At 41.9% G+C, this 27806-nt stretch overlaps 1 protein-coding gene across 1 annotated transcript; it reads right to left on the minus strand.

Annotated features, from left to right (window-relative positions):
* Positions 1 to 7865: 7865 nt before the first annotated feature.
* Positions 7866 to 27566, minus strand: TRIB2 (tribbles pseudokinase 2). Its single transcript, XM_042826365.1, has 3 exons — positions 27213 to 27566; positions 23064 to 23356; positions 7866 to 9920 (listed from the first exon to the last, which is right to left on the minus strand). Exons 1-3 carry the CDS (start codon positions 27480 to 27482, stop codon positions 9452 to 9454), a joined length of 1032 nt encoding a protein of 343 aa, XP_042682299.1. The 5' UTR covers positions 27483 to 27566; the 3' UTR covers positions 7866 to 9451.
* Between the last annotated feature and the right edge of the window lie 240 nt (positions 27567 to 27806).

Genomic DNA, 27806 nt, shown 5'->3' on the forward strand with positions numbered 1-27806 from the left:
GCTAAACACAAGGCTGCCTCATACCATAGCTTGGTTTTTAAGAGAAGAAAAACATAACATTGTTTAATGAATACAGTTGTCTGGAGAAGTATTAGCAAATGCTAGTCCTACTGACTGCCTAAAGCTGAGAGATTCGCAAGCGCTGTCTTTACGTCTCTGTGCTTGCTTGATTGGAATTTTTCTCTCTGACAACATGTAGATTTCTCCTTCAAATAAAAACTGCTTGTTTTAGCAGGAAGTTCCAAGGGGAGAAAGTCTGAGAGTAAACAGGTTAAAGTGTTGTGTACACAACAGAAAGGATCACAAGGCATCATTAATGAGTTGTTAGAGCTACACCAAATGCTTCTGTGGCCAGAGAACACATCTTCTGGTGGATGTCGTAAGAAATAAATGGATTTTTTTTCTAGAACTTTTAATTTCTCCGCCTAGCAGGTGGTAGTTTTTGACTTCAATAGGAGCATACCTTACACTGAGGTGCAAGAAGAGGAAAATAAAATAGTGACATGCTAAAGTAAAGAAACACATTTTGCTCTTTATCTCTTATTTAGTTTCCCACTATAACTTAATATATCAACATCTGTGGCTACCATGTTTTTTATTTTGATGATATATGCTGTTTCTGCAGTTGGGTTTATTTCTGGGCTTTGTCCAGTGACTGCTTGATGTAAAAGGCTTAAAGCAGCCCACATGTGCCTGTGGCTGAGTGCTTACTCATGGATTACATAAGGGTCAGGCCTCCTTCAGCCTGAAACTCTTCTGAGCCAACAATATTTGCACTCTTATTTCACAGTGTTCATTTCTGAAGGGGGGAGGGGAGCATTTTTCTGCATAAACTATATGTGTATTTACATTTATAAAGATACTCAAGTGTTGACATCTAGAGAACTCGCAAGCTAGTAGATGTACCTACCTAGTGCCATCTGAGATGACCATAGTCATCCTATAGCATCTCCTGCTGTCTCCTCATAAGAAGTCCTTCCATAGCTCACATCTGTAGGCCTTGTGGAGATGTCCTGGACACCTGGTGTGCCTCAAAAGGAACTAGACGCTTCTGTGTATGCAAACAAATGGGGGCCTTGGCAAGCAGGGAGGAATAATCCCATCTAACTTTAGACATCCATGTTTGAGCTAGTCACACTGAACTCCTTTTATAGCCAGCAGAGAGAAATATAGTTGTCAGCATTTAGCTGGATAAATCCCACCCCTAAATTCCACTTGTGTAAGCTGTAGCTATCTGCTTGAATAGCATTAGATGGTCTGAATCTTGTCCTTGTTCTCTCTCCATGTAAAGCTGGCAGTGGGTTCTCCATCCCTCTGCAAGGAACTTGTTTTAAGAGCTGAGAAGCAGAACAAAGCTTGTATTTGTCTATAGTGACTTCAAGAAGTGTTGTCAAACTCCCCTCCTGTGCTCTGACAGTGTAATCTTTTGTTGTAAAAACAACCTTGGAATAAGATTTGAAACTGCCCTAAATATCACAATCTTCAGTCTACTTATGCAACAAAACCCCAAACAATGAAGCCTACAGCCAGTCTACTAACCTTGTTAAAGAAGGTTTTCCCTGGACCTCTAAGGATGATATCTGAATTTGCTATTGAATTTGCTGTTGGGAGCTCACAGTAAATTTATGGTGTCAATAAGTCATAAGATGAGTTTTGGACACATTTTCTACTCTGAATAATTGGCATCCAACATATACAAGGTTAGAAATATTAGTTATGGATGGGAACAGCAATATTCAGGTTTTTAATCCTACAATACCATTAAAAAGATTATGAAAAGCCTTCTGCCCTTCAGACAAGTTTGATAATTCTGAGACAGCTTTTGGATATAATCCTTGCATTTTTCCCTTACTTTTACAGTGTGCCTACTATGGTAGCCTTCAAGTATAACCTAGCAGCACGAAGGTAGAAAACATCACTTACATTTACGGTCATCCTAAATAAAAGCAAAGTGTATTGGCAGAGTAAAGAAAGTCAGAAAATAAAGCTGTTAAGACCAAATGACCATGGGATTTCTTTCTTTGTTCTGGAAGTTTAGGAAAACAGAATGTTTGAAGGCTGTTTTCTTTCATAAAATAACACATACCTGATGCTTTTTTATCTTTGTCTCTTATTTTTAGGCAAGACTGTCTAAGACCTAGAAACTTAATCTCTTGAAGTATTACAGAAAAAAATGACAAAGGAGAACTGTAGGAGCTTGTTAAATAAATTAAATGGGGGTATTTTATCAATATATTTCAAGGCATTTTGCAAGATCAGTTGAAAAATCCCAGTTTACTGCATGGAAAAAATAAGGCGCAAACTCCCCCTTTGCTCAACTGGCAATTAAGTAGTACTCAAAATATTCTTTCTCAGGCAGGTCAGGATGCTGAGTCACCCCAGAATGGCTCAGCTGTGTTGCTCCTATACAAGGGGTAAGGGATTAAACATACAGACAGACAACTCTGAAAGAAAAAGATGAAGGTCACAATAACTCTGTACCTTCTATACTCTAGGGACATAAATGCAACCTTGGCCTTGTCCTGGCTGCCTACACACAGCTAAATTTGTTCTGGCAAAATGTCATCCTGCAGTAAAATGTGGGCTTTCCGATGGCCTGATCAATCAGTGGGGATGCAATCAGACTATTCTGACTACTCCAGTTTCATCAGCTGCACTCAGTAGTAAAATGTGAAGTTCTCTGAATCATGCATTTCACGCTGTCTGCTGTTCCTTTTTTGAAGCAAAAACAGTACTTCGGTAACTTTCTGACAAATCTTGCTGCTGTCCTCAGGTTACATGAGATCACTGGTTATTCATGTTAGCAGCTCCTCAAACACTGCAAAGATTTGATAGTCTACACAGTAACAAGAAAATGAATTTGTCAACATTGCACATCGGTTTGAAAAGATGAAAAAAAATATATTCTTTCTTTGCCATAAAGCCTGTGTTGCAATCATGCTACTGCTCTTCCAAGATATGTTCATTTGACTGAATTGTGGTTATTATAAAGTAACTGTTGCTAAAAGATACATATGCTTACTCATCTTGAGCACGTTGATTTGATTTGCCTTGATTTGAGTTACCAAAGAGAGTAGACACATTATGTAATTTTTGAAGCACGCTAATAAAAAGCTTGTATGCAATAAAATCTTTTTACTCTAATGCAGGCAGAACCCCATCAGAAATGTGGTACCCAGAAGGGCTGCAATTTTTACCCACAGATCCAACTTCCTGCTGCTCTAAAGGCTGTTCGCATGGATTGGGCACATGCTACTGCTCTTCCAAGAGGTGTTCATTTGATTAAATTGTGGTTATTATAAAGTAACTGTTGCTAAAAGATGCATATACTTTGCTATACTTTTGCTAATGCAAAACCTTACACTTAATTAGCAATTGTGAAGACTTAGAAATTACAAATCATTTCTAATAGCCTGTAGTTAATGGTGGTTACACATAGGAGGGAGTAGAATACAACAAAATACAAACTAATAAAGAGCCCATTGGCATCCAGTAAGTATGAGCTCCCCGCTTCAATCAGGCTAATATTGTGCTTTCAGAGTTCTGAAACTGCATAGATGTGACTGTGCTCCAACCCACGATATTCTAAAGATGTTTGAAATGCATGCTTAAAATTTATCCTTGTATCAGGTGATTGAATTAGATCAAAATTTAACTATAAAGTCTTATGAAAGGAACAACAAGCATAAGGAACTGGCAAGTGAGGAGAAAAAAAAAAAGAAAAAGAAAAGGCTGAAACAGTCTGATTGCATTAGCCAAGCGGTTGCTAGCTGAGATTCGTGGTCCACATGGAGCAACGATACTTCTAGTGGAAGCACACACAAGTATCCAAGTACTCACTGGAAACACTGAAAACGTCCTTTTAAAGGTAAGCTCAGAACATAAACATGTACTTAAAGACATCTCCACATAGCAGTAGTGTGGGTCTCAGAGTCCAGATGTGCCAGCTCTCAGAGTCAGTATGAGAAGGAGTCAGACATTTGTCCACCTCATACTGCAAAGAGCTTGGTTTGACCGATGAAGAACACTACGGATACTGACTTTATCTTGTGTGTCTTTTTCAAATGTATGTTCAGTCATAACTGAAGGGGGGAAGGCACCTGTCTTCTGCCGCTGCCCTCCACATCTCAAGCATGTGCCTGGAGACAGCTGGCATCAGCTCTCCTGCCAATTGGTGACACCTGTGGTGGGGGGATTGCATCTAGATGATCTCTACAGGCCTCAAAGAATTCTATGACTTGCAGAGGTCAAAAGTTCAGAGCTGGACTTCCCTGCAAGAAGGGGCTGCCCAACACCTAAATCAGATAAAAGCTATGTTTTAACACTGATGTTTGGAGATTAACAAAGGAAAAAAAATCAAGCCCAGGGGCAGCTCCACAGTTTCACAGAAGCCTTATTGAGCAGTATGTGTTTCAATCTTTCCAAGACCTACCACTGTGTAAGAGGGCACATGGGAAGCAGGGACAACCACACCGTTTCCTCCTGTGTGTGCTGGCTTTGCAGTATGCATTTTACTAACCTAATCAGATGAAGATAAACACCTTGCAATACAGTGTATAACTGACGTCAACTTTATTTGTGCACTCGGGATGATGTCAGCACCACCTCTGCAACTGCATTTTAATCTCTTTGAGTAGAAATAAATGCAGCAGCTAACCTATTACTTTCCACAAGCTGCCACACCAAGATTATTTTATATTTCCCCTGCAGGCTACAGAAGTTGTGCAAAGAAGGCAGGAAAGCCAGAACAATGGGATCTGCTCTTTTACTAAGGTCATTTCTCTTGAGGAATCTAAATGAAAGTTAATTGAATAATAGCTAGAATAAGTGACACCTCACAGCATACAAGTCAGGCTCATTTAGGCCCTTAAGAAATGAGTTCCAGGCTCATCTACATCAGTGCAAATAATATAAAATTATTTTCAAGGACTTATACTGCTATCACTGAAAACATATTTTTACTCCCAATTAAACACACTGACCAATGTACTTAAAACTTTCCAAGCCAAATATGGCTGAGATTTTCAACCTTTCATAAGGCTTTTTGGAGGAAGCAGATAGGCTAATTTGGTGTAACTCAGGAGTCAGAAACGCAGAAATGAAGGCATGGGAAAAGAACACAAGGAAAGGCAAAAGTCAGTGCCAGAACTCGTTTAGTTTCATCTTTTTTTTTCCCCTCTAGAGAAATTCTCCTCAGTTGTTTCCTATATTCCTGTGGAATTATACCGTACTACATTTATACAGGTCATTTATACCCTGCTTTCCTTACGCTTTGATTTCAATTTGTCTCATCATGTTACCAATTTTCAACATTTTCTTCTACTGAAAGAATAGGAAAGTTACAACTGAAGTAAGTTGTTAGCTATATCCTCATTAAATTAGCAAGTTTTTTTATAGAAACCTTAGACAAAACTTTAACAAAGAATAGATCAATACTAATTCTTTTGGTATTCATTATACTATTAGTCACAGAGCTCACTCATACATTTCCAAATTTTAACATAATCATTTCAGGCTGAAAAGTATTTTTTTTTTCCCCTTCTAAGTAGCCTTTCCTTGGCATCACATTTCACAGACTTCATCTCTGTCAGGAAAGTGCGGTTTAGGGTTTCAGGATCTCATTTTTTGGTTGTTATTGTTGTTGTTTTGTATAATAAATACAAGTTTCTCAAGGTTGCTTCTTCTTTGATAGAATGCCTTTCTAATTGATTGCTTATACCCCTAGAACATACACACCTCAGCAAGGCAAAGGGATCAGGTTATTATGACATTGTGGTACCAAAGGAATAACTGCAATGTGTTCATGCCACCCTGAACAAAAACTCATAGTTTGGAAACACTTCCATTGTACTGATGAAATTGAAGTCAGGGTAAATAAAAAATATAGGTTTGTTTTGTTGGTAAGTTTTTGGATTTTTTTTCGTTTTGTTTTCATCAAGGAGTAGCATGGGTGGAGAAAGACATACTTAGAGGGAGCTCTGCTTCTGAAGTCGATCACAGGGTCACGATGAGGGAAGTGGCTCAGTTTGTGGATACCATATTGCACTTCATTCAACTGCAAAGGGCTCAGCCCCTTCCCCCTCGCTGGGAGGTAGCTGAGATAAGGAGGGGAAAAAAAAAAGAAAAAAAAGGCCAGAAATCAGCTGTTTAAGTCACAGATTCCCCTCTAGGGTTTCACTTCAGGGATGAGGAAGCTCCGGAAACAGGGCACTCCTTCAGCATCTCACAAAGCTGACTGCAGCTGCCAGAGGATTCCTCTGCAGCAATACCAAGAAAGCTCTTGCCTTTGATATAAAAAGCACTGTGAATGAGCAATCATTAGTCAGCCACATTTTTCATATAATTACTGGCAGTGAAAAAGCAAGCATGCAGGTTGCTGTAAAATAAGGTCTAGCTACTTCCACCCAAACAGAACAGAAGCCGCTCACATAAGTTTTAGTGGAGGAGAGGAAAATACTCAGCGCTTCCCCACCCTCCCCCCTCCTTCCCTCTATGACTGATTACAATCTGCTTTTTTCTATGAAGCACATTTATTGTGGGAGTTTGATTTGAAAGAGTTTCAAGTAGTTTTAACTTTGGCTGAAGGCACGCACATCATTTAAAAGCTGATCTTCAAGTGTTTCTGTATGTTAATAACATTTCTGCTTAGTGCTATAACCAACAGTTAATTTTCAACCTATCAACCAAAATACTCAACATGTGCTAGAATTACCTGGACTGAAATCATGAAGCACAACATAAGTTGGCCTGATAATAATGCCTGTGCAGTTTGGGTGCAATATTCTGCTATTTTGGTGTACAGCAGCTTAGGTAGAGGGTTGTTACTTCTGGGGGAGGACATCTGCTACCCGTGGCTTTTTCAAACTACAGAATTGCCAAAAACAGACTATATCCGTGTTCAAATCACAGGCTTATTCAAATTGTCTTTCTTTAATGGGCCAAGACTCATCTGTCTTGTCTCAATTGGACAAAACACTGTGTACTCCACATACACTTCTACGCAGTCTCACCATACAGCTATAAATTATTATGCAGAGTGAATGAAAGTAGTAGAGTTTGGCCTTAAATAAAAAGCAGTAAATAAGGAAATATTATTTCAAATTCATCCTTTCTAGAATCGGAAGGCAAGTGCAAGATGCATGTTTTTCTAGAGCTCTGGCAAGCGGATACGCCAGCTTGCTCAATTTTTACATCTCCCCACCAATGGAAGTGCCTCTTACTACCAAAAAGACATAGTTCTCACTGCATTTCTGTACCCTCCCTGAATCAGGTAAATGGACTTACTAAACGGACTTGCTAAACAGCAGGGACAAGCCAGAACAGTTTCCCTCATAGCAGATTGCAAATTATTTGATGAGAAGGTACACAGTATTACCTTTTATTTACAAGAGCTCAGCTTTCTCAGCTCACAGGTCTGGCAAGAGCACAAAAAATAGCAGCTAAGTGGCCCTACCAGAGAAAACTCTTGCAGTGCTTCAAGCCTTCAGTAAGAACATGGTTCACAACTGAAATTTAGTTAAATATGCACAATTTTATTTATTGAAGAGATTAGGACAAAAACATTAAACCAAATACATGACAAAGCACCAGAGGCAGTAAAACCCCACCATGCACATCACCAATCTTTCCTCCTATAAGGTATTTATAAAATAAAAAAAGTCCTTCTTGACACAGCACCATCTTCAGAGTGTAAAAACATTACTCCTTTATATTCTTAGTTACCAAAATAGAACCAAGGCAGGTCAGCTGCAGCTAGCTTTGTCTCTTGATAAAGAACTGTGAAACATCCTCTTGAGAGTGGGACCATAACTTTCCTGCGAGGCAGGCAAATAGCATCCATACGTCAAATGCCAAGTAGCTGTACGCACATGCCACATACTATAATTAAGCACAAATTCAAGTAACATTTACATACTACAGAGTCCACATGTACCTACCCAAAAAACATGACCACTTCACAAAACGTATACAGGCAGTAATATCAGAACAACTGAGGTACTGGAAACACAAATATTTATGCCAAGAGATTTCAATATCATACAGCAATATAAAAGCAGTAATAAAAACATTTGCCAGTCTAAATCAAATAAAGCTATCCAGAAACAAAACAAAAAGAAAACAAACAAAAAAAAAATCAAAAAAGCTAAATAAAAAGTTATTTAGGGACAGAAATACCTGAACAGAAAAGAAGTGTGTTAACTACAGCATGTAACATGTCATCCCAAGTCAACCCGTAATTGAAGTACTGGCTTAATACATCACTACTGTGACATTTTCTTCAATAAATAGAATAAGTCTTGACAATACAAAAGGTGCATATTACTGTGTATGTTTCAAGAGGAATATCTGTAATATAAATGTTCAGCTTATTAATACCCTCTTATTTCTTATTCTGGACATAAACAAAAAAAAATAATAATCAAACCCAAACAATTCATTTCCCAAGTTGAGAGGAATTCAAAGAACTAAAAAAAAAAAAACAAAAAAAAAAACAAACAACAACCCACAATACTCTTCTTCAATAACAAAGAGCCCTCCATGTATATGTGGGCCAGTCAGGTAAAGAAGAGATCGGTTCTCAGATAGAGACAATTAAGGGCTTTCTGTCCTCTCTAGTCACATACGTGCAGCATGGCAGATATGGAAGCCAGTATCTCGTATCTTTTTTTAAAAAACTACATTTTTTTTTCTCCCCTATTATAGCAGTAATGCATCTGGAAGTTCGAGTTATAATAGCTTCCTGCAACAAACCATTTGACACAAAACAGAACAGCTTGTTAAATGACAGATACTTCCCCTTAAGGGAACAAAGCATTAAAATGTCATTTCCTGACAAGAATATTAAGTAGTTTATTTAGAAGAAATGAGTTGAAAATAGCTATCAAGAGACATGAACTGAAATTTTGTTTGTTTTTAGCACCCACTTTTCATGTCCGTCTTTGTGCACCTAATTTTTTCTTAAATTAATCCCATCAATTATTAGACATCTGATTAAAAAAAATGTTAGCCAATTGTACTTTCCCTGAATAATGGCTGAAGTTAAATATTTAACAGTGCGATGCCAAGATGTGAGCTGAGGCAAAAAGTTTCTATTTGTTGTGAGTTACCACTATTTTTAATGGAACAGAATCAGGAGTGATATAGCTGCACCAGAATTGGCATGTGCAGTCTCCTTGGCTCCAGAAAGGTGAGAAGCTACAATTGCTCCATGCTGCCTTTTCTCCTCCAAATCAATCTAACCTGATAGCAAGCTCCCCCCACCCCCCAGTCTGTCCCCATGCTACATTTGTTATATTAGCTCCTTGTGGAGGTTCCTTCTCAATCCGAGGACCTCCGAGTGTCATTTGCTACCAAGCTAGGCTGATGCAGGATGTGATTTAACACCATCAGGAAGGGCTCCTTCATGTGTCCATCTCCAGGTTGTGTACCTTCTGAACACCAGTCTTTGTGCTCAGTTAAAGAATGGGTCCAAGTCTTCTTCCATGTTGACATCAGGCACCAGCTGATCTGATACTTCCTTAGCACCATATCCTGAATTCGATACATTAAAATCTGTAGAAAACCATGGATGGTCCAGAATTTCCTGTGAAGTCAGCCTTTCTGATGGCTCCCGACGCAGTATGCTACGTATGAGGCATTTTGCCTTGGGGGACAGAGTTTCTGGAATGTTAAATTGCCCACGCCGGATCTTGCTGAAGAGGGAACTAGGCTCAATGTCATGGAAAGGATAGCGTCCAACTAGCATGGTATAAAGCATGACACCTAGACTCCATACGTCCGCTGCTTTGCCAGAGTAGCTGCCATTTGTGTTCAAGATCTCTGGACTCACATAGGCTGGGCATCCATGCTTATCAGAAAGAGAGTCATCATTTCCTCTTAAAATATAAGCATCTTCTAAGCTTTCCAATTTCACTCTAGTCCTGCAGGCAAAAGAAACAAAACAAAACAAACACAAAACAAATAAGGTAAGCAAAGATCTGAACACATATTCTGGGCTGTTACAGTTCAAAGATTGTAACGAAAATTTACAAAATTCAGCAACCACTGAAGTGCATCAGTTCAGATTCCCACTCACAGTATTGGTTGTTACAGTTAACTTGTATAGATACCAGTTAAAAAGACATATGAAGAATATTGCCATACACTGTTACAAGATTTCAATTGCTTTTACATCCAGTAAGCACATCAGTAAGGTCTTTTAAAAACATAAAAATAACTGCTGTATTCATGTGTTTGATAACACTTCCATAAACACAATTTCCAAAAGGAGATATGAGACTCATGATTATTTGTTGACTGCACTCCACTCCTGTTCAAGACTCACGTCCAAATCCAGGTCAAGTCCTAAACAGATGAAGTTATTTTGACACCTTCACACTAGTCAACAGTTTACTTGCACTTTTAATTCCACAAGGCTTGAGAGGAATAAAAATTTCTGCTCTGATCCTAACCAATTCCTGTTGACTAACCAATATTTTGCTTTATCCTTATACTCAGGAAGAGCAAGTTCAACCAATTCCAGTCGTCTTAATCAAACTTTCTGCTGAAGAGAGATCAGGTGAGCTGAACATCAAGATGAACAGTGAGCTTATCTATTTGGCCAAACTAGAAAAATGCCTCACATCGAAACGAACAGAGGCTAGCAGTGAGTTTGCAGAAGGATGGCATAGATGCCTTATTGTGACTGCAAAGTGCTTTTTGCCTGCAAAGCACTATGAACTTGTCATAGTGCTACACTAATTACCTCTGCAAAAGAATTTTTTTCCATTACAAATACCTCAAGGACAGAAAAAAAATGCTAAAGTTGCTTGTCATAGCATGAGATTAACATAACCTTTCTTTCCTTTTAATTTGGACAGCTAACATCTGTAACTATATTCAAAAGTTTGTCCCTTTCACAGGCAACCAAAAAAGGATTAGCAATTATCCTTTAGACTATTTGCCAGCAATAGTTGGCTTTAAGAGTAGAATGAGCACCACGCAATAGGATTTTCCCAGTGCATACAGATGAAGAGTGACCTAGCAGCAGTGCAGACTTTAAGCAACCCAGGGATCAATTGCAAGTATGCCTGTCCTTACTCCTTAATCTCGCAGTTCTCTGTGATCACCCCTAGTCCAATGTCATGACCATACCCTGCCCTGTACCACAGACATTCACAGGCAGAGACTGAACTTCATTCCAGAAAGCAAAACGCGTGTCTTTCGACTAAAACACATCATTTCACAGGTGCTAAAAACAGACAAGGAAAGCCCTGTTTCTTAAATGTTTACCGAAGACAACATAGCTTGGGTTTGAGTAGCAAAAGAGTAGCTGTGGCTGGCACTTGGTTTCAGGGCAGCTCAGTGCTACCATCTTTGAACCAACAGAAGAGCATTTCACTCCGTGGAGTACTCCAAAGGCAACTGTGCCATAAACTGTCATAATGACACTTGGACCTTTTCAACAGCTAGAGATGTTTCCTAGCAGAGGTGAAAGCCCCTTTGGCAACATGCCTTGGATCAGGAAGTCATAAATGCAGAATGCAGGATACCTGGCTCCCAAGTAGAGTGTGTTCAGGCAGCTCCTTCCCTCATTAAATAGGCCACTGTTTTCTTCTCCAGTGCCCATGCTGATGGGGTTTCTGCAACACACCTGCTTCCTGATTAAGTACCCACTGCCAGCCTAACAGCACTTCTGGCAACAGAGCACACCAACAATACTTTACAGCAGCAATATTCATGCAGGAAGCTGGCTGCAAGGAGAAACTGACTGCGATTATCAAGATCACAACAATTTCCCTCTGTACACAGCTCAGAGGGTCCCAAACAGGGGAGTGCCTAGGGAAGGGTCCCTCCAGCACACTCAGCTTCACTGTGTTCCCATATCCGTGTGGCACAGGAAGAGCAGCAAGGCAAAATGCCCAGGGAGAAAAGACACTCCTAGTAGGGCAGAGAACAGAGAGGAAGAAATGAAAGGGAAGGCAGAGACACAAGTTGTGGTTCCATTTGCACTGCCCACCTCAGTTTTTCCACAGAAAAGTATGTGTAGTGATGAAGTGGAGAAGCCAGCTACTCAAACGTGCATTAAGTCACTGAACCACCAGCCAGGAAAACATCGACTCACTGCTGCTCCCAGAAGCAGAGCACACAGAGGGAATGGGGCAGGGTAATCTATTTATAAACAACTTGCAGGAGAGAATTCACCCACACACACAGCCTTGCCACTGGACTGTCAACAGTGCAGGGAAGCGGTGTTTACTCTCCTACCCTGTTTTACATTTCTGATCGTTGCAAAAAAAATTTAAAGCAACAGCTCACCGAGCAGCTGCTATACTACAGAAAATTATTTTAATTCCTAAATCTCTTCTTTTCTGTAATGAATGCCGCACAAAACTGGTAAAAGCAGACAGCAAAGTGTGTCAAAAAAGCTCAGAACCTATCTTCTCCTAGAGCAGAAATGCATTGCTGAAAAACCAGATGCAGCACACAAAGGCAGTATCCCTCCCTCCATTTTCATGCAAGGTGCTGCATTCTGCAGCCAGCAGCCCTCCACGCATGCTACGGCAGGTTTTGTTTAAGCAAGCAAATGGAACAACAGCTGGCCCTTATCTGCCAGCTCCTCCATAATCTGCAACCAAATGAAGCAAACACTCAACCAGGTTTTTCATCCCACTCAGCTGACAGTCTTTGAGGAAACAAAAGGTCCCAAACCAAACAAAAATACAATGTTCATCTCTCTTCTGCCCTTCTAGCCAGCCCCCAAACTGTCACGCATTAACACCCTGATGTATAAGGTAAAAAACAAGGAAATGTCTCCTTCACCTGGCTGCACTCCAACATGGATATAGGCACTAGAAGCCCCCTCAGCACACAAGCATCTCCCTCACAAGCTGCTGTCCTGCATCACCTGAGCACCCACCTGCTGGGTACACAGCCCAAGTGTGACATTCCTCTTCACAAACAGAAACAACTGGGATGTTCTTACTTCCCTAAGGGTTGAGTTATTCCAGAGGAAGAAACCGCAGCCCATGCATAGAAACAATCATGAAATGTCACCGCTGAAGGTCCTGGTTGTGTTGTTCTAGGCTGCCCCCATGACCCGGAGCCAGGGCAGACCCAAGCCAGCCTGGCTTCTTAAGAGACAGCAACTCCACACACCTCAGCCTTGCATATAGCACAGTCACTGCACAGTTGGATGGCATGCTGCTATGAACCGCAAGTATCACTCCGCTTTTTACAGCCATTTCATGCTTTTTTCAGGCAATTGAAAAGGAGCAGCCTGGCTTAGGAGCTGCTATTTCCGACTGTACAGCCTCTCTGAGAGAAACAGATATCCTTGGCTTCCAGCTCTGGCTAGCCTCCCCTTCCTCCAGATTTCAAGCACTGCCTAAAAGAGCTCTGTTTTCTGCAAGTCTGAGATTTTTATTTTTTCCCTCTAGAGGGGTGAGAAGGGGGGAGAACAACAGGAAAGAGAGGATCTAAAAACAGAGAAATGCGCACAGACACTCTGGATGAGCACTGATTTCTTCCCCTCCACCTCCTCTCTCAGAGGAAGCACTGAAATAAAATATCCAGGAAAAAAGAATAGAAGCCAACAACAACAAACAGACCCTCAAAACTGCAAGGAGTTGCTGAGAACACAGAGTTTCTGCAGCAAAGGCTGGAAGCGCATCCAACTGCAGAACAAACAGACAACCCAATTCAATTTGGCCCTTGGCAGGCAGGGGACAGACTCGAAACCAAACACTGAAATGTGAAATCAACATCAGCTTTGAAGCACTTCCTATTACAAAGAAGAGAAGGCACAAACAAAAATGAAATCATTCTACTTCTTTAAAGTCACATTTCTAGAAACAAAACAAAACCACCAAACCTCTCATTCTTTAAATAATTAACACACATCAGCCAGCTGAAGGACCCCCACAAGAGAAAAAAGTTTTCCAGAGCATCAGCATTTAAGTTTGGTCATTTAAATGGTTGCAACAAAAATTAATCCCTGAAGCTGAAACATAAACTACTGCCAAAGCCGGATGAGAATCACTTTGTACACACACTGTAGGGCAACAAAGACTTTTGTCACGGCTTACATAATTACAGTACATAATTTCAAGTTTTAATGCAGACCTTGAATAAGAACTTGAAAAAAGAGCATTATGCATCTATCAGATCATTGATAAAACACTGCATTAGTCTAATGCGTTAAAAAAAAAAATACAACCCTGAATCATGGCTATTTAAAAAGGGGAAGCTATTCTGCCTATGAATGCTTTCCCATTACTGGTGAATGAAACCACAGAAGTGCAATCAGAGGGCAGCAGCAGCACTCAGACGGGAAATGCGCCTTTGTCCCCATAGAAACCGTCAGGGAAACCCATGAAAAACAATACCACTCTGAATTTCTTATCAATATGCCATTCATTACTTGAATGCATTCAGACTTTGCTCTTCAGTAATGTAACAAAACCTAATCAATTAAACGTCTTCCAGAAGATTCTTCAATGCCGCCTCCTAAGTTAGCACCCTTTTCTGGCGGAGGGCTTTGTTGCACATCCTACACCTTTTTTTCCAGGGTGATTCACATTATTCCTCCCCGCAGAGCTCACGGGTTACTGGCAAACTACTCCCCTGCCTTTTGACACCGAAGCCAGGGCTGTAGGAACCCGGCGTTCACGCTTGCTCCACTCTTATTCTCCAAAAGCAAACACGATTTCCATACCAGAAACAGTGGAATTATTCAGAGGGCTCGTGAGGCAGGGAAAAAAAAAAGAAAAAAAGAAAAAAGAAAAAAAGAAAAAAAGAAAAAAAAGAAAAAAAAAAGGAACATTTAAAGCAGAAATACTGACTGAAAGACTGAGCATTTCAGAGGAAAATATCTTTATTACTGTTTATTCACTGCAGTGGAGGGATCCATACCTGAACCAATGAAAGCAGCTGCTTCCAACCTGCCCCCCAAGCCATCTAGTGGGAGACAGTACCTGAACCACAGCTGAGCCATTGCTACCATTTTGGGAACACTAACTGCAGTCTGTACCCACAGTTATAGTCCAGCATCACCTCTAATATGATGACCAAAAATCAGCTACTCTGGAAGGAGGCATCCTGCTTCAGACTACAGGCACACCTCCCACTTGCTATTCAGTTAGGGTCAAAACAAGATATTCCGGATTTACAGATCCTATAGATCAGCTTCATGCTTCCCAAGATCAGAGGACAACCATCAGCTGAATTGAAATTGCCATCCAAATTGCAATTTTAGTGATACGACTGCAGGTAAACATAAAACAGCAACTTCTAAAGAGAAGAGATGCCTCACGGCATTCCCCCCTATATTAACCTGCCCATAAAAAAAAACACAAAGGCACTCAAGCAATCCTCTCTCATATTTCAACATTACTCTGACCGAGGCCAGGAAAGCCTTTCCCTAGGTGAAAGCACTCAAGCCATCAACAGGAACCCATAACTGCCCAAGAGATCAGGGATTGCTCCTGTGTGGCCAATAACTTACAGGTCATTTAATCAAGGTCAGTTGCTAGCACCCCAACACAAAGATGAGCATGAATGCAATTATGCCATCAGGCAGGAAGAAAAAAAAAAAAAAAAAAAACTTGACACTGGAAGCAGTTCTCTTTTATTAATTGATTATTTTAACTAAAGGAATCTCTCCTAAATAATGCAGAAGCCTTTGTGGAGGCAGTGAGATGAGGATGGCAGCTAGTCAAATCCCACGCAGATGATTTGCAACTTGGTGCAAATACCCATCCTGAACTTGGAGCTACTCGATCTCCTCCCAGGGTAGCGAGGCACTCAGGATCAGAGGGGAAATGTTACGTCATCAATTTAAATCCTGTTCCTTTTGCTGCTAAGATCCCTTCCAACACATAGCAGCACACAGCCTGGGAGTTCATTGCACAGCATCCTACGCAACTCCAGGAAAAAAAAAAAGCCCTCAACAGAAGCTGTCAGACAAACCGTCTCTTGCATAATGAAACAGGCTCAAGGATATGTTTCAAAAGGCAACTGGGACTTGCAGGCAGAAAAGGTTTTACAGGATGAACCTTGTTCCTAAGGGAAGATTCCCTCATCGGTACTTCCGTGGAATAAGGAAGCCTCTAAAAATTACATATCCCCCCCACCCTTCCTCCAACGGGATCCTATCCGGCCCCACATCCCCTTGTCAACATGCCACACTTAGAGCTTTTAACTTGACTTTAGCTGGTTTCCACTTAAAAAAAAAATGCACCCAGACCCATTTCTCATAGTCTTCCAGGTACAGCTGGAGGCCCCATGGCCTTGGCCTTAAAACATTCAGACAGGATTGCTGGGAACAGCCCAGCCTGTGTGCCGTGCACCGAGCTTCTTCCAAGCCCTCACCGCTTAAGGTGACAACAAGCTTCCCAAAAAGCACAGAGGAAGGCAGTGATGCAGTGACTGTCTGTGTGGGGTAAATGCTCTGAAATCCAGTGCAGAACCTTTCATGAAGAGGCCTGGTTACAGCCTTGCAAGGAGGCCATTATACGATAAGCATCTGGCCCACGGCATCTACTTCACCTTGCTGTTACTTTTTTAGATCACAATAAAGGTCAGAGTTTTAAAAGGCTCTGCTCTCACCTGTTCATCTTTGTGTTTTTTTGTTTTTTGGTTTTTTTTTCCCTCCTAGGTCTGTCCAAACAATATATGGTGAAGGTTCATGGGGAAGAAAAAAAAAAAAAAAAAAAAAAAAAAAAAAAAAAAAAAAAAAAAAGTGAAAACCATTTTTTTTTTTCATGTAACCACATATTGCAAATAAAGCTCCAGATTTTTTGAGCTGCAAGTGGAAGCCCAGCACCTCTAAAATAAAGCAGGGCCATTATTTCACAACTCAACTTGCAAAGCTTCTGCTTAGATGACTGTAACCTGCCTCTAAGTAATATATATCTACTAAAAAGCATATGCTTAAAACTAAACTAAAATTCCTGGTTGATACCTGTTTACAGTCTGCTTTTTTCTACTCCCAACCTTGAAGTAATTTCACAGTGTGATAAGGACAACTAAAAAAATATACATGAACAGAATTTCACCATAGCAGCTGATATTGCAGGTGCCTTCCAGCTCAGAGGCCTGCAGACTCAGAAATCAACACAGAATATATTTTGCACTGAGTCTATGGTTGGAGCTTTCAAAGTTTTCAAAATGGCCAGATGTTGAACTCTCAGCACAAGATATCCCAAGAAACATCTTTATCCAGGGACTGCAGAGAGCATGTCCTCAAAAAGAGGAATCTTGTGACAGGCACTGTGATGGGCACCCAGCCATGCCAACCAATACAGCCACCATGCAATGCAGAACTGAGTAAGTCAACTTTTAGAAAGTCATACAAAAGACCAGAAAGTCAATATGCAGTCTTCACAGTGAGGGAAATGTGACAACCCCTCCAAAAGAGCCTTCCAAAAAGCTGGTGACCATGAGAATGTCATCCAAATACAAACATAATGCTGAGCCATCATAAGAAAGTGATACGGGCACTTGCCAAAACAAACCACCTCAGCACACAGTGAGGAAGGTCTGTCAGTGGTTGTGGTGGGAGAGGCTGGACAGAACACAGAGGCAACCTGCAGCCTGAAGTAAATGCAGGACCCCAGCATGGCTTCTCTACTGCTCCAGGTCCCCCACAGAGCTGCATCCCACACTGCCCTTCAGAAGGGAGATAAGGTATTACATATCCAGCTGCCAAGCAAATACCAGAAGACATCACAGTCTGAGGGCAAAACCTGCTGCAGACTCCATAGGAGCGACATCACATGCTCTAACCACTCATGGTCTCACTGAAGGATGCTGAATGTCTGGACTCAAGGCCCATTTGGAATTTGAGATATATCCTGCGGCCAGCCAGCAGTCAACTTCTCCCTGGCTTTTACTTTCATTTATGACCTAAGGCACAACACTTAACCTCTGTGTCTCCATACGCCCTCAGGAGATTTAAGCACTTCACAAAGCTGACGTGATGTTTGACATCTGCAGATTGCCTCCCACGTCCCCATCAGGAAAGGCATCACATCAGCAATAAACCCATAGCACACTAATCCCAGGAACATTGGCAGAAACGAGGAGCTTTGCAACCAAACCCCACAAAGGCAACTGGAAGCACAAACTTTTCTGCAAAGAACAGTTGTGTAGCTGCTCCTAGGTCTGAAGTTTGACAGAAGAGATTTGTAGAGAAGTTTGCCTTCCAATCCATATTTCACAAGAGGCAATATAGTAATAGTTTAGAGAGATTGAAATTTTATCTACAATTCTCTGCTATTAAAGAAGGGGTGTTATATAGTCCTGCAGCATCCATTGAGGGTAAGGTGAAGAGTTTAAATATCAAAACAGGTAAAGATCAGCTTTGTGTGTAATGTTCTTGGCATTTGAAAACCAGAACTTAAGGAAAGCATTAACTTACCTCTTCTCTATTGAGTCATCAGTAAAATAACAGATTCTTAACACCATGGGGAAAAAGTGCTGATTGCATTACAGTTTGACAAATACAGGGAAATAAACTTACAGCTAACTATCAGAAAATGAAATGCCTATTTGGAAAAAGGCACATATGTACAAGGATTACGTGTTTTTTGTAGAATCAGGTTTGTACCACTAGGATTGCAGATAACATAACTAGGTCACTAGCATTATCCACTGAAAGCTGAGAAACTCAGGGTGGGGAGGGGAGTAGAAAAAACAATTCTAAGAGCATCAAATAAATATGTTACGCTAACACACTTTCTAAATTGGCAAAAGTACTAGGTGGAATCCCGTGGTGCAGAGCAGAACGTGTCAGATGATATTATTTGTATTGAATCCCACCCACCTATCAATCACTTCTCATTTTTACTCAAAAGTATACAGGAAAATTATGATATCTAAATACCAAAGTTATTTTAATTTCCCCCCAACAACTATGATGAATGTTCAGGGTCTTTAAGCTTCAAATGTTACGACAGCTAATATTTTAATAAAATTAAAGGCTTAAAAAAAAGCACTAAAGAAATTAATAATTCCCTGACAGCAGAAACGTTCTTGTATTAGGAAAGCCATTGGACAAGCAGCAGATAAATGCTTGATTTAATTCCGAGATTTTTGAGGTGGCTCTCTCAAAGCATCTGCTGTACATCACACTGATGAACTGCTTTATTAGCTATCCTGTGAATACCGCTATTTTTAGCGCAACCTAGAAAGCCCTGCCCATTCTGCAACATCATTATGGGATGCCAGAAGGGCAGAGCTGCTCTGCCCAAGGGCCTACTATGAGGGCAGACTATAAAACCATAAATACCATTAACAGGAATAGAGAAAAAATAAAAGAGCACCACAAAGATCAGCAGCAACACTGACCCATCTTCATATCCAGGATGAGAAAAGTGACTGACACATGTGGAAACAGAAAACATATAAAGGGATCTAATACGTAATTTTAAAAGTCTGGTGAGACCCAGCGTGGCAAATTAAAGTGTTTTCCATGTTTTCAGAACTCTAACAGTCACTGCCCTCATTTAATGGATGTGCTGCTGCTTGCTAACCCAGCCTTACAAAACATTTCCAGCCATGCGGTAATGTCTTAGATGCTCTGCTTCATCAAGATCTGCTGCAGGTTTAAGCAGCTTAACTCTGAAATTCTTTGCTTATTTAAATAATTGCTTATCTAAATAAGCAATACTTTGCTTATTTCACCTATAGTTTACAGACAGAAAAACATAGATGCACTTCCCCCCAAAACAACATTTCCCAATGTTCCTTCATATGAAACAAACAAAAACAAAACACAAAAGACTTAAGATGCTTGCCAATAGCACACATCATTTTCATGGCATGCAATCTTCAAAATTTCTGCAGTTCAAGACTCAAGTTCTAAGATGAAGCACCTTAAAACAGATAATTTGTTTGGCTTCCACAGTGTGGAACTTCGCATCTAAGTGCTGATATTTATACACACACAATAGCAAGATGTAACACATCATCACAGTCTAGCTTTGATTTAGTATGTCAAGAGAACGCTGCTGGTAAGATCAAGACCCCTACAAAACACAGCACTACCAGTCTCCAACATTTCTTTCTTCTACCTTCTTATTTCCTCGTTCATTACGGTTATAAAAAGGGCACTGTAATTTGCAACATCCAAATAACACGCATTCCGGGCAGCAACATCAGATGAAGCAGAGAGCACTCCTAACTCTACTAGATCAAGATTTTGAATCTTTACAAATTCCAGCTGTAGTTTAGATAAATGGGAATGAAGTCTAAAGAGATTTAATGTCATATTCACCTGCCTGCAAAACTCACAAGCTCCAATTTCATTCCCAACTACCAGGGCAGCATTGGAATCAATGGAAGGAGCATGTACTATGAAATCCTTTAATTGATTTTCTTTTTTAAACAAATGGAACTGCCTTCGTGTATCTTTCACACTCTAACTGGTTCCTGCAGTCAGTCTGGCAACTCTCTCTAAAGACTGGAGGAAACAGTCAGGAAAAGAACTGCTGAAAAAGAGCTCCAGTAAGGAACAGGTGACACACAGCAGCAGAGTTCACAGATTTTTCTTAAAATACCATTTTTTCCTCTTTTCCTTCTCCCTGCGTTACCACAGGTATCAAAGAAAAGCAAATTCTGCAGACCCATCACACAGGCAGCAGTTTCTGAACGCAAGGCACCTCAGAACGATAGAATCATTATGGTTGGAAAGCCCTCTCAAGATCACCTAGCCCAACTGTCAGCACACGAGCAATGCCAGCAGGCTCCCAAACCACAAGCTCGGATGGGTGCAAGCAATGCAGACACACGCTGTGAACTCCAAAAGATTGGGAAGATCTTTCTGCCTAAATATAGCAGCTGACAAAGTGATAACTGATTACAGTCTAACGATCAGAGCATGTGAAAAAGCCAGTCGCTGAGAGGTTCTATTTCCATCTCCCACTATTTCATCTTACTGTTTATTTAGTGGAGAAAGGATTGCAATACCTCCCTACATCCAAATCAACAGCACATCCAGAAGAGAACCACATTACAGTTATCTTAAAAATAACTAGCAAGTCATATTTGACCTTTAAAGTGAATTACTGTACAATTAGAAGACACTGTTCAAAAGTGAGCAACTGTGTGATTTCGCAGACTAGTTATGCAAAAAGCATTCACGAATGCAAACACTGCTATTATAGTACACACCACTCTTCTTGGGTGGCTGCAGGACTTGGCCTCGTGCCGTGGGTTGCGTTCAGTTCCTAGTAAGCAGCAGGGTAGGAGTTCAAAAGTATTCAGCAAGGGCCTGCACCCGCCCCCACTACACTGCTCTGAGCTCATGCTGCCTTCGTTCACAGCGAAAGGAAAGTAGGCTCCAGTCCTGTCCTCCTTAGGAAACCAGACAAGTTTCTGCATATACCCAGGAAAAAATCCATTTTAATGTAAGGACATTATCAGCTACAGCAGAAATCCCCACCTACTCCACACAAGTTTCTTTGTTATCTACATCAAAGGTGCTATAATGCTGTTTAATTATTAAACTCAGAATAAAAGTTGTGAAAGTGCAGCTTACATCTACTTGCTTCGCATTTTTCTCTCAATGGACACAAAGCCAGCTGCATTTTAAGCTTTCTTATTAGAACAGAAGTGAATGGTAATAATACACATTGGGTCTGCAGCAAGAAAATGAGGAATAGCTGAGTTGCCTGAACTGAACTAAGAAACGGCCTTCTACTTTACTCCTTTTAAACTCTTTACAAGGAGAAGTACATTTTAGAAAACTTACCTTTTAATAAATTTTAAGTAGAGAATATTTAAACAAGACAGACATTGTCATTTTTTATTGGAGGGTCAGAAACTTTTCTTTAATGACTGAACTGTCTATTAGCTTTCTGTCATTCTCTGACCATGGATTTCCTAAGCCTGCAAAAAACCCTACTTTTCTTATAGCTCCACAAACAGCCTCAAATAGAATTGATATACATTGGTTATTCTCAGTGACTCTCTCCAGAACATCTACTTTTCCCTTCGACAGCTTGAGCAAGCTTTCAGACAACCTGTGGGGTTGAGCCAGAAGGGAAAAAGTATCTGCCCATCCTCCATCAGGACATGAAGAGGCACAAAGAGAGGCTCTGTCCCCATTCAGTTTTTCCTTCTGCTGGCCTTCTTCCCATTTAATCCGTCCGTCAAAGCCTGACTTTACTCTGGCAGAGTTCATTACCCCAGCGGTTTGCGTGGAAGTTGCAAGAAAATACATGACGTAACATAGTTAAGAAAAACCAGTAGCCACAAGGAAAAAGATGTGAAGTTTCCAAAGCTTCAACTGTATAGCTATGGCTCAGCATCAGAAATAGCACTTCAACAACCTGGAATACTCAGCTTTACTTCATTCCCTGTCTTCCATCTCCCCCCCCCAATCATTAACCAGACAATTAATGGGAAAAAAAAGCATGTAAGGAGGAGATACAAATAAAACCAAAAAGGGTAGTTCCCCAAGTACCAGAATAGCTGATACTAAAAGCAGGCACCCACACAGCAGCAAGGCAATGTTAGCCTTACTGTAGACAATACCCTCAGAAGCAGCCTCCAGACCCTTCCAGGGCAACAAGCAGCTGTCTTCAGAGTGATCCTTCAAAGCAATGCCGGCCCTTCCCTCTAACCTGTATCTGCATTAGCCACTTGCTGGTCTTCCTGTTCTTGCTTGCTCACTGGAATGAGCCATTTCAGACTCCAGTTGTCTTTAACAGAGCAGGTCTTTTAGTCCTTTCCTCTTTGAACACCAGTTGTATTTACGTTAGTGGAGCTCCTATACCAGTCACCTCCACAGAGCCTTCCTGCAGGAGACATCCTCTGCTTAGGAATTAGGGTACTCCTCGAGGAGGAGCTGCACAGGCCAGGCACAGACGCAAACACCACTGTACTTACATTACTCCAAAGCCTAAGTCAGAACATCACATGGTACATCCTCCCATGATCAGGTTGCAGAGGAAAGTAAGGAAAGTGAAACCCGTCATGCACCACAAATGAACTGCAGGGTGACAAAGAAGAGCACAGCATCCCATAACACTGAACCTGATCTCAGACACCTCCACTTGTAACATAAGGGATGCTCTTACCTTTCTTCGTCCTTGAAAATAAACTTTCGCAGCTTCAGATCTCGCAGTACCAGTCCACCATCATGGCAATGTGCAACAGCAGAAGCTATTTGATAGAAGAGTTTGGCTGCCTCCTCTTCTTTAAGCTTCTTGCAGGTGCGAACAAATGAATGCATGTCCCCATAGCTCCTTTCAAAGAACACGTACGCTTTTGTCTCCCCGAGAATTATTTCAGTAATTTGGTTGATATTTTTATGTGCAGGCAGACAAAAACATGGTGCTAATAACTCCTGGTAGCAGCCAATATCAAACACCTGCAGGAACAATGACAGTAAAGCCAAGGTTAGCGCTGCGAAGGACAGTGAATGACAGCGTATCTAATTCTGTTAACAGAGCACCTCTGAGCATAGTTTATACTGTACTGAAGCAAACAGGATGTCACAGGCTCACGGCATAGAGGACAAGACAAAACAAGCTGTGCAGCCCCTCACAACGCATATTTGGAGCCCCTATGGGAAAGGCAGGCCTCCAAAATTCGTAGCAAGAACAGACTCATTAGCTAATAGCTGATCAAGTTAACAACTTAATCTGAATTAAGCTCTAAAGATCAGTGACAAGCAGCTCTCAGACTGAAGCTTGTTTATTTGTATCCAAACTCACAGACAATTTGACCAGTAGTTCTGCCTTGAGAGAAGCTGTCGGATTAAATCCACTCTGATCCCCATGCTCCCTCTTGACTTTATTAACCCATTAACGATTGACAGATTTTCAGGTTTAAATATCATCCTTCACCATTCATATTTATTTCCTGCATTTCTTTCCCCTCCCACAAACAGCAAAGTCACTTTCATTTTCAAAGTCTCAGTTTTACAATGGCTGTTTATGAGATCAGAAGGACAACCAGGGAAGCAGCCCCAGTTTTGGAGTGCAGACAAACACCCTTCAAAAGGGAAAAGGCAGAACCACCCAGAGCTCTCTGTGCTTCAGTCGAGTGCTCCATTAAAAGCAAAGTGTCCCTTTAATACTGAGTATGTTATCATTGATCTTGTGAATGAGCTGTAGGAATTAAAAAGGCTGCTGGGAAACCCAAACATAAAAAGTTACTATAATCTAGTGATGACGAATGAATCAGTATGTGAGTCGATTGAGAAATGCCCACATTACATGAAGAAGAAAGACTTCATTGAGAATAACAGCAGTCAGTGTGCTGGAGGAGAATATAAGCCAAGTATTGATGGCAGGGATTTTTGTTTTTAATTATACCTGCTCCGGATGTGCTACAAAGCAAGGGATTAGTGTTTCCACCAGCATAAAAATGCTATTAATATGTAACTTGCTCTCCGATGTTTTGTTACTTGGGTAAAAAGAATTTAAGGTAGTCATGTCCCATTTTAATTGAACACAAAATTGAAGAGCCTGGTAAAGCCGCCAAACACACTGAAACCACGGTTTCTTATTTTTGTGTTCTATCTGGCATTTGTATTGCAGCAGCAAGTATTTGCATACTCTCCCAGAAGCAAACCTCCTTGCTTTCTTTGAACCTTTACAAAGCTTTCAGGACTGGGCTTTTAAGACACAGCTCAATCCAAATCTCCCTGTTTCACAATGTGTACCATGCACTGCTTCAGAGCACAATACTAATCATCCCTTTCCACAGAAAAGGATCCAAACTCACACCATGGAGAAACCCCCTCCTCGTCCCACACCTGTGAGGCTGCACTCCAGCATAGCAGACACAACCTTAACGGCTGCCAGCCAGATCCCACACGTTTTGCAGGGGGCAGATCAGCACGGAGGCATTCTGGCGACACAGTGAGCCAAGAAAGCAGAACTTGGGAGGGGAGGGTGTAGCTTAAATCACCCGGGTGTAAATCATTCCAGAGGAGAACTCATTGACATTTATATCTCAGAACTCTAAGTGAATGGCCGTGCTACAAAGAGGCTGCTGTAAAATAAAATTTAAGTGGGAATATTCACAGAGCTCAAATCCCTTGTGAAATAAGTGCAGAACTGTCCTAACCAGATTGTCCTGATAGAAATTTGCTACATTTTCTGGCCCCTGGGCTAGGTTAAGCAGGTATGGATCTGTATCAGCACAGTGTTTGAAAAGGAGGAGATGGGAAGCACCATCACACTGCTACAGGGTAGAATACTTTTTATAAAAGGCTTCTTTGTATCCCAGCTTTTAAAATCCCTGGCCTCGATTCAGCAAATGTCCAATAAGCTGCAGTTTGATTTAGTTCTCGCTGGGAATTGGAAGTGAGAAGTTACCACTGTTCGGATGCCATGGAGCCTTGAAGCAAATAACGGCATCTGTACAGTCAGTGGGTGCAGCCAAATGAATCTTGAGAATCATCAGTATGTGTCTGTTATCCAACCCAATGTTTGTGCAAGCAATCTCCAAGAGCATCTTCAGTAAGATACCAGATAGCAGGTCTCTTCGCCGGAAGGCTACTTGACAAATAGCAGTCGTGTTACCGCAGGCATTTTAAAGAAGGCTTTAAATTGAGTTCAGGACTGACAACTGTATATTCACAAACCCACAATTTGAGCCAGGATTATATTTTTGGAGCCCTGCTAGAAGTAGTGCCTTGCACATATGGAAAAACTGATACTATCGAAAAGTCGGGATCAGCTTAAAAACATACAGGTTAAAGGGAGGAAAGAAATCAAGTCCAGCCTTTGTGAGCTGCAGCCACGCCACTCCTGCTGTTACCAAAACACCACCTTAATCCTGCAAACCAAACAGGAAACAAAGGAGAGCAGAGCCCCCACTTCACCACTTGCCACACAGTTCACCTATGATTTCACACAGAGCAGCAGCTTTGTGGGATCTGTTTATTTCATGAAAAGATGCCAATGTCCTAGAGTGCAGCACTGTGCTGCTGCACCAAGCTGGCTTTCATTCTAGAAATTCTCCTGCTCTGTTTCAGTTTAGTAACAAAGCATTCATTTCAGCATGCAATATTAGCCCTTTGCAAAGTCATGGGCCCTTTTTTCCCCTGAATAACCACACAAAGTCCGAAGTTGCCTTAACATCAGGTTGTATAAGTCAATCAATGAGCACATTTAAATCGCCCTCTGAACTCCAGGCTCGACAAAGAGAGAAACGGGAGCAATTATTTTCACTTCTCTGCTACGAGCCAGTCCTGAACTTATGAATTGAGCACAGAAGTATGAAACCATCAGCAACACGAGTATTAATCCCTGGAATGTGAGCAAGTTACAATATGTCTACTTTTCAGTTTTTGCATTAGTTTGACACCCAACATTGCCAAAGGGCACTGTTCTCTAAATTAGGAACAATGCAAATACTGCAGTGCCTGCTGCAAGGTTGCAATCTGCTCCATAGTTACAAGAACTACTACTGCGGGGCACGAGTCTGGCTCACTACAGACAATGAGATCTGCAATTTAGGAACAAAGGAAAATATTCCCTCAGCCCAAAAGGAAGATAACATCGCTCAACAGACGTGCACATATCTGGGGGTACTCCTCCAAGAGCTCACCTCTAAGGGCAGAGCAATCAGAGAGGAGGCATGGAGGGCAGACAGGCTACAAAGAGCGGGCCAGCTATTTTGTCTGCTCCTCCAAAAGCCGTAGGTGTGCAGGTTTTATTCTTGCTCAGTTGTGCAATGGGGGAGGATGATGTTTGCAAACAAGCTCCATGGTGAGGAAGCTCGGGCTGATTCATTCAATGTGAGGGTTTTTTTTTTCTTTTTTAAATCACTTTTGAGACAAAGCTCATTGCGACCTTCCCGCTTCCGCATCCTCTTCCGTCCCAGAACAAGGGATGGGGAGAAAAACCGGGGCAGCCAGCATGTCCAACACCTCCAAACAAGCTGGCAATTCCCCATTCCATTTTGAGGAGTGAGAGTGGGAAAGACGAGGTTTTCTCCTGCCCTGAACTCCCACTAAAACCTACTTAAAGGACTGCTCTTTCCAGAACAATGTCCCCGGGGTGAGAGGCAGAGCTGGCTGCGGGCCACCGCTAGAACGTGGCCATTGTCTGGAGAGAGGGAAAAGTTCCAGGATGCACCCTGAATGCTGCTCCTGCGCCTTTCATTTTTAAAAGTATTTAATAATTGAAGCCCACGGCTGCACTCGGCCCTCCTGCGACACACGGGAAACTGACACGAGACGTGAGGATAACAAGGAGGTGAGGCATTACCTTGCAAACCAGCTCCTCGCCACTGTGCAGATGTACGGCTCGGAAAACGTGGTCTCCCTCGAGAGGCTCCAACAATAAGTATTTCCCGATGCAAGAAACGCAATGCGACAAGTTCGGGGTCTCCGGCGGGCTCGGCGAGCCTAGATTCGGGCTAAAACTCTGGCTTGGCTCGATGGACCGTATGGACGAAAGCTCCTCAAAATCCTGGGTTTTATTCCGCGGTCTCCCATATCGTGCTATCGTGATAGGGGTTGACCTTTGTATGTTCATGAGTATAGAGAAGCCCAGCCGAGACGCTGCACCGGAGCCCTGGCGTGGAGAGCGGTCCCTCGCCCGTCCAGCTGCGGCCGCCTTTGTGTGCGACGGGGGGCGGGAGCGGGAGCGCGGCGGCGGCGGGCGACCAGCCTCAGCGCCGCGTCCTGGCACGGGGAGAGAGCGCTCAGCCCGCCGCCCTTTGTTCCGCCGGCGGCCGGGCGCGGAGCGGAGCGGGGGGCGGCGCGGCAGGGAGCGGCGCGGTCGGGGCTCGGCGCCGCCGCGGGGCGAAAACAAAAGGTTAAGTCGGGCGCTACGCGCACGGGGACCGTCCTTTCTCTC

Source organism: Centrocercus urophasianus, unplaced genomic scaffold (assembly GCF_019232065.1).
Source record: "Centrocercus urophasianus isolate 14NV4802_14NV808 unplaced genomic scaffold, USGS_Curo_1.0 seq_10, whole genome shotgun sequence".
NCBI lineage: Eukaryota > Metazoa > Chordata > Aves > Galliformes > Phasianidae > Centrocercus > Centrocercus urophasianus.

Excerpts from the sequence above, each read along its gene's own strand:
- TRIB2 (XM_042826365.1), bottom strand. The coding sequence starts at position 27,482 with ATGAACATACAAAGGTCAACCCCTATCACGATAGCACGATATGGGAGA. Across the intron at positions 23,357-27,212 it reads GCGAGGAGCTGGTTTGCAAG|GTGTTTGATATTGGCTGCTA; the intron begins GTAATGCCTCAC and ends TTGTTCCTGCAG. Across the intron at positions 9,921-23,063 it reads ATTTTCAAGGACGAAGAAAG|GACTAGAGTGAAATTGGAAA; the intron begins GTAAGAGCATCC and ends TTTTGCCTGCAG.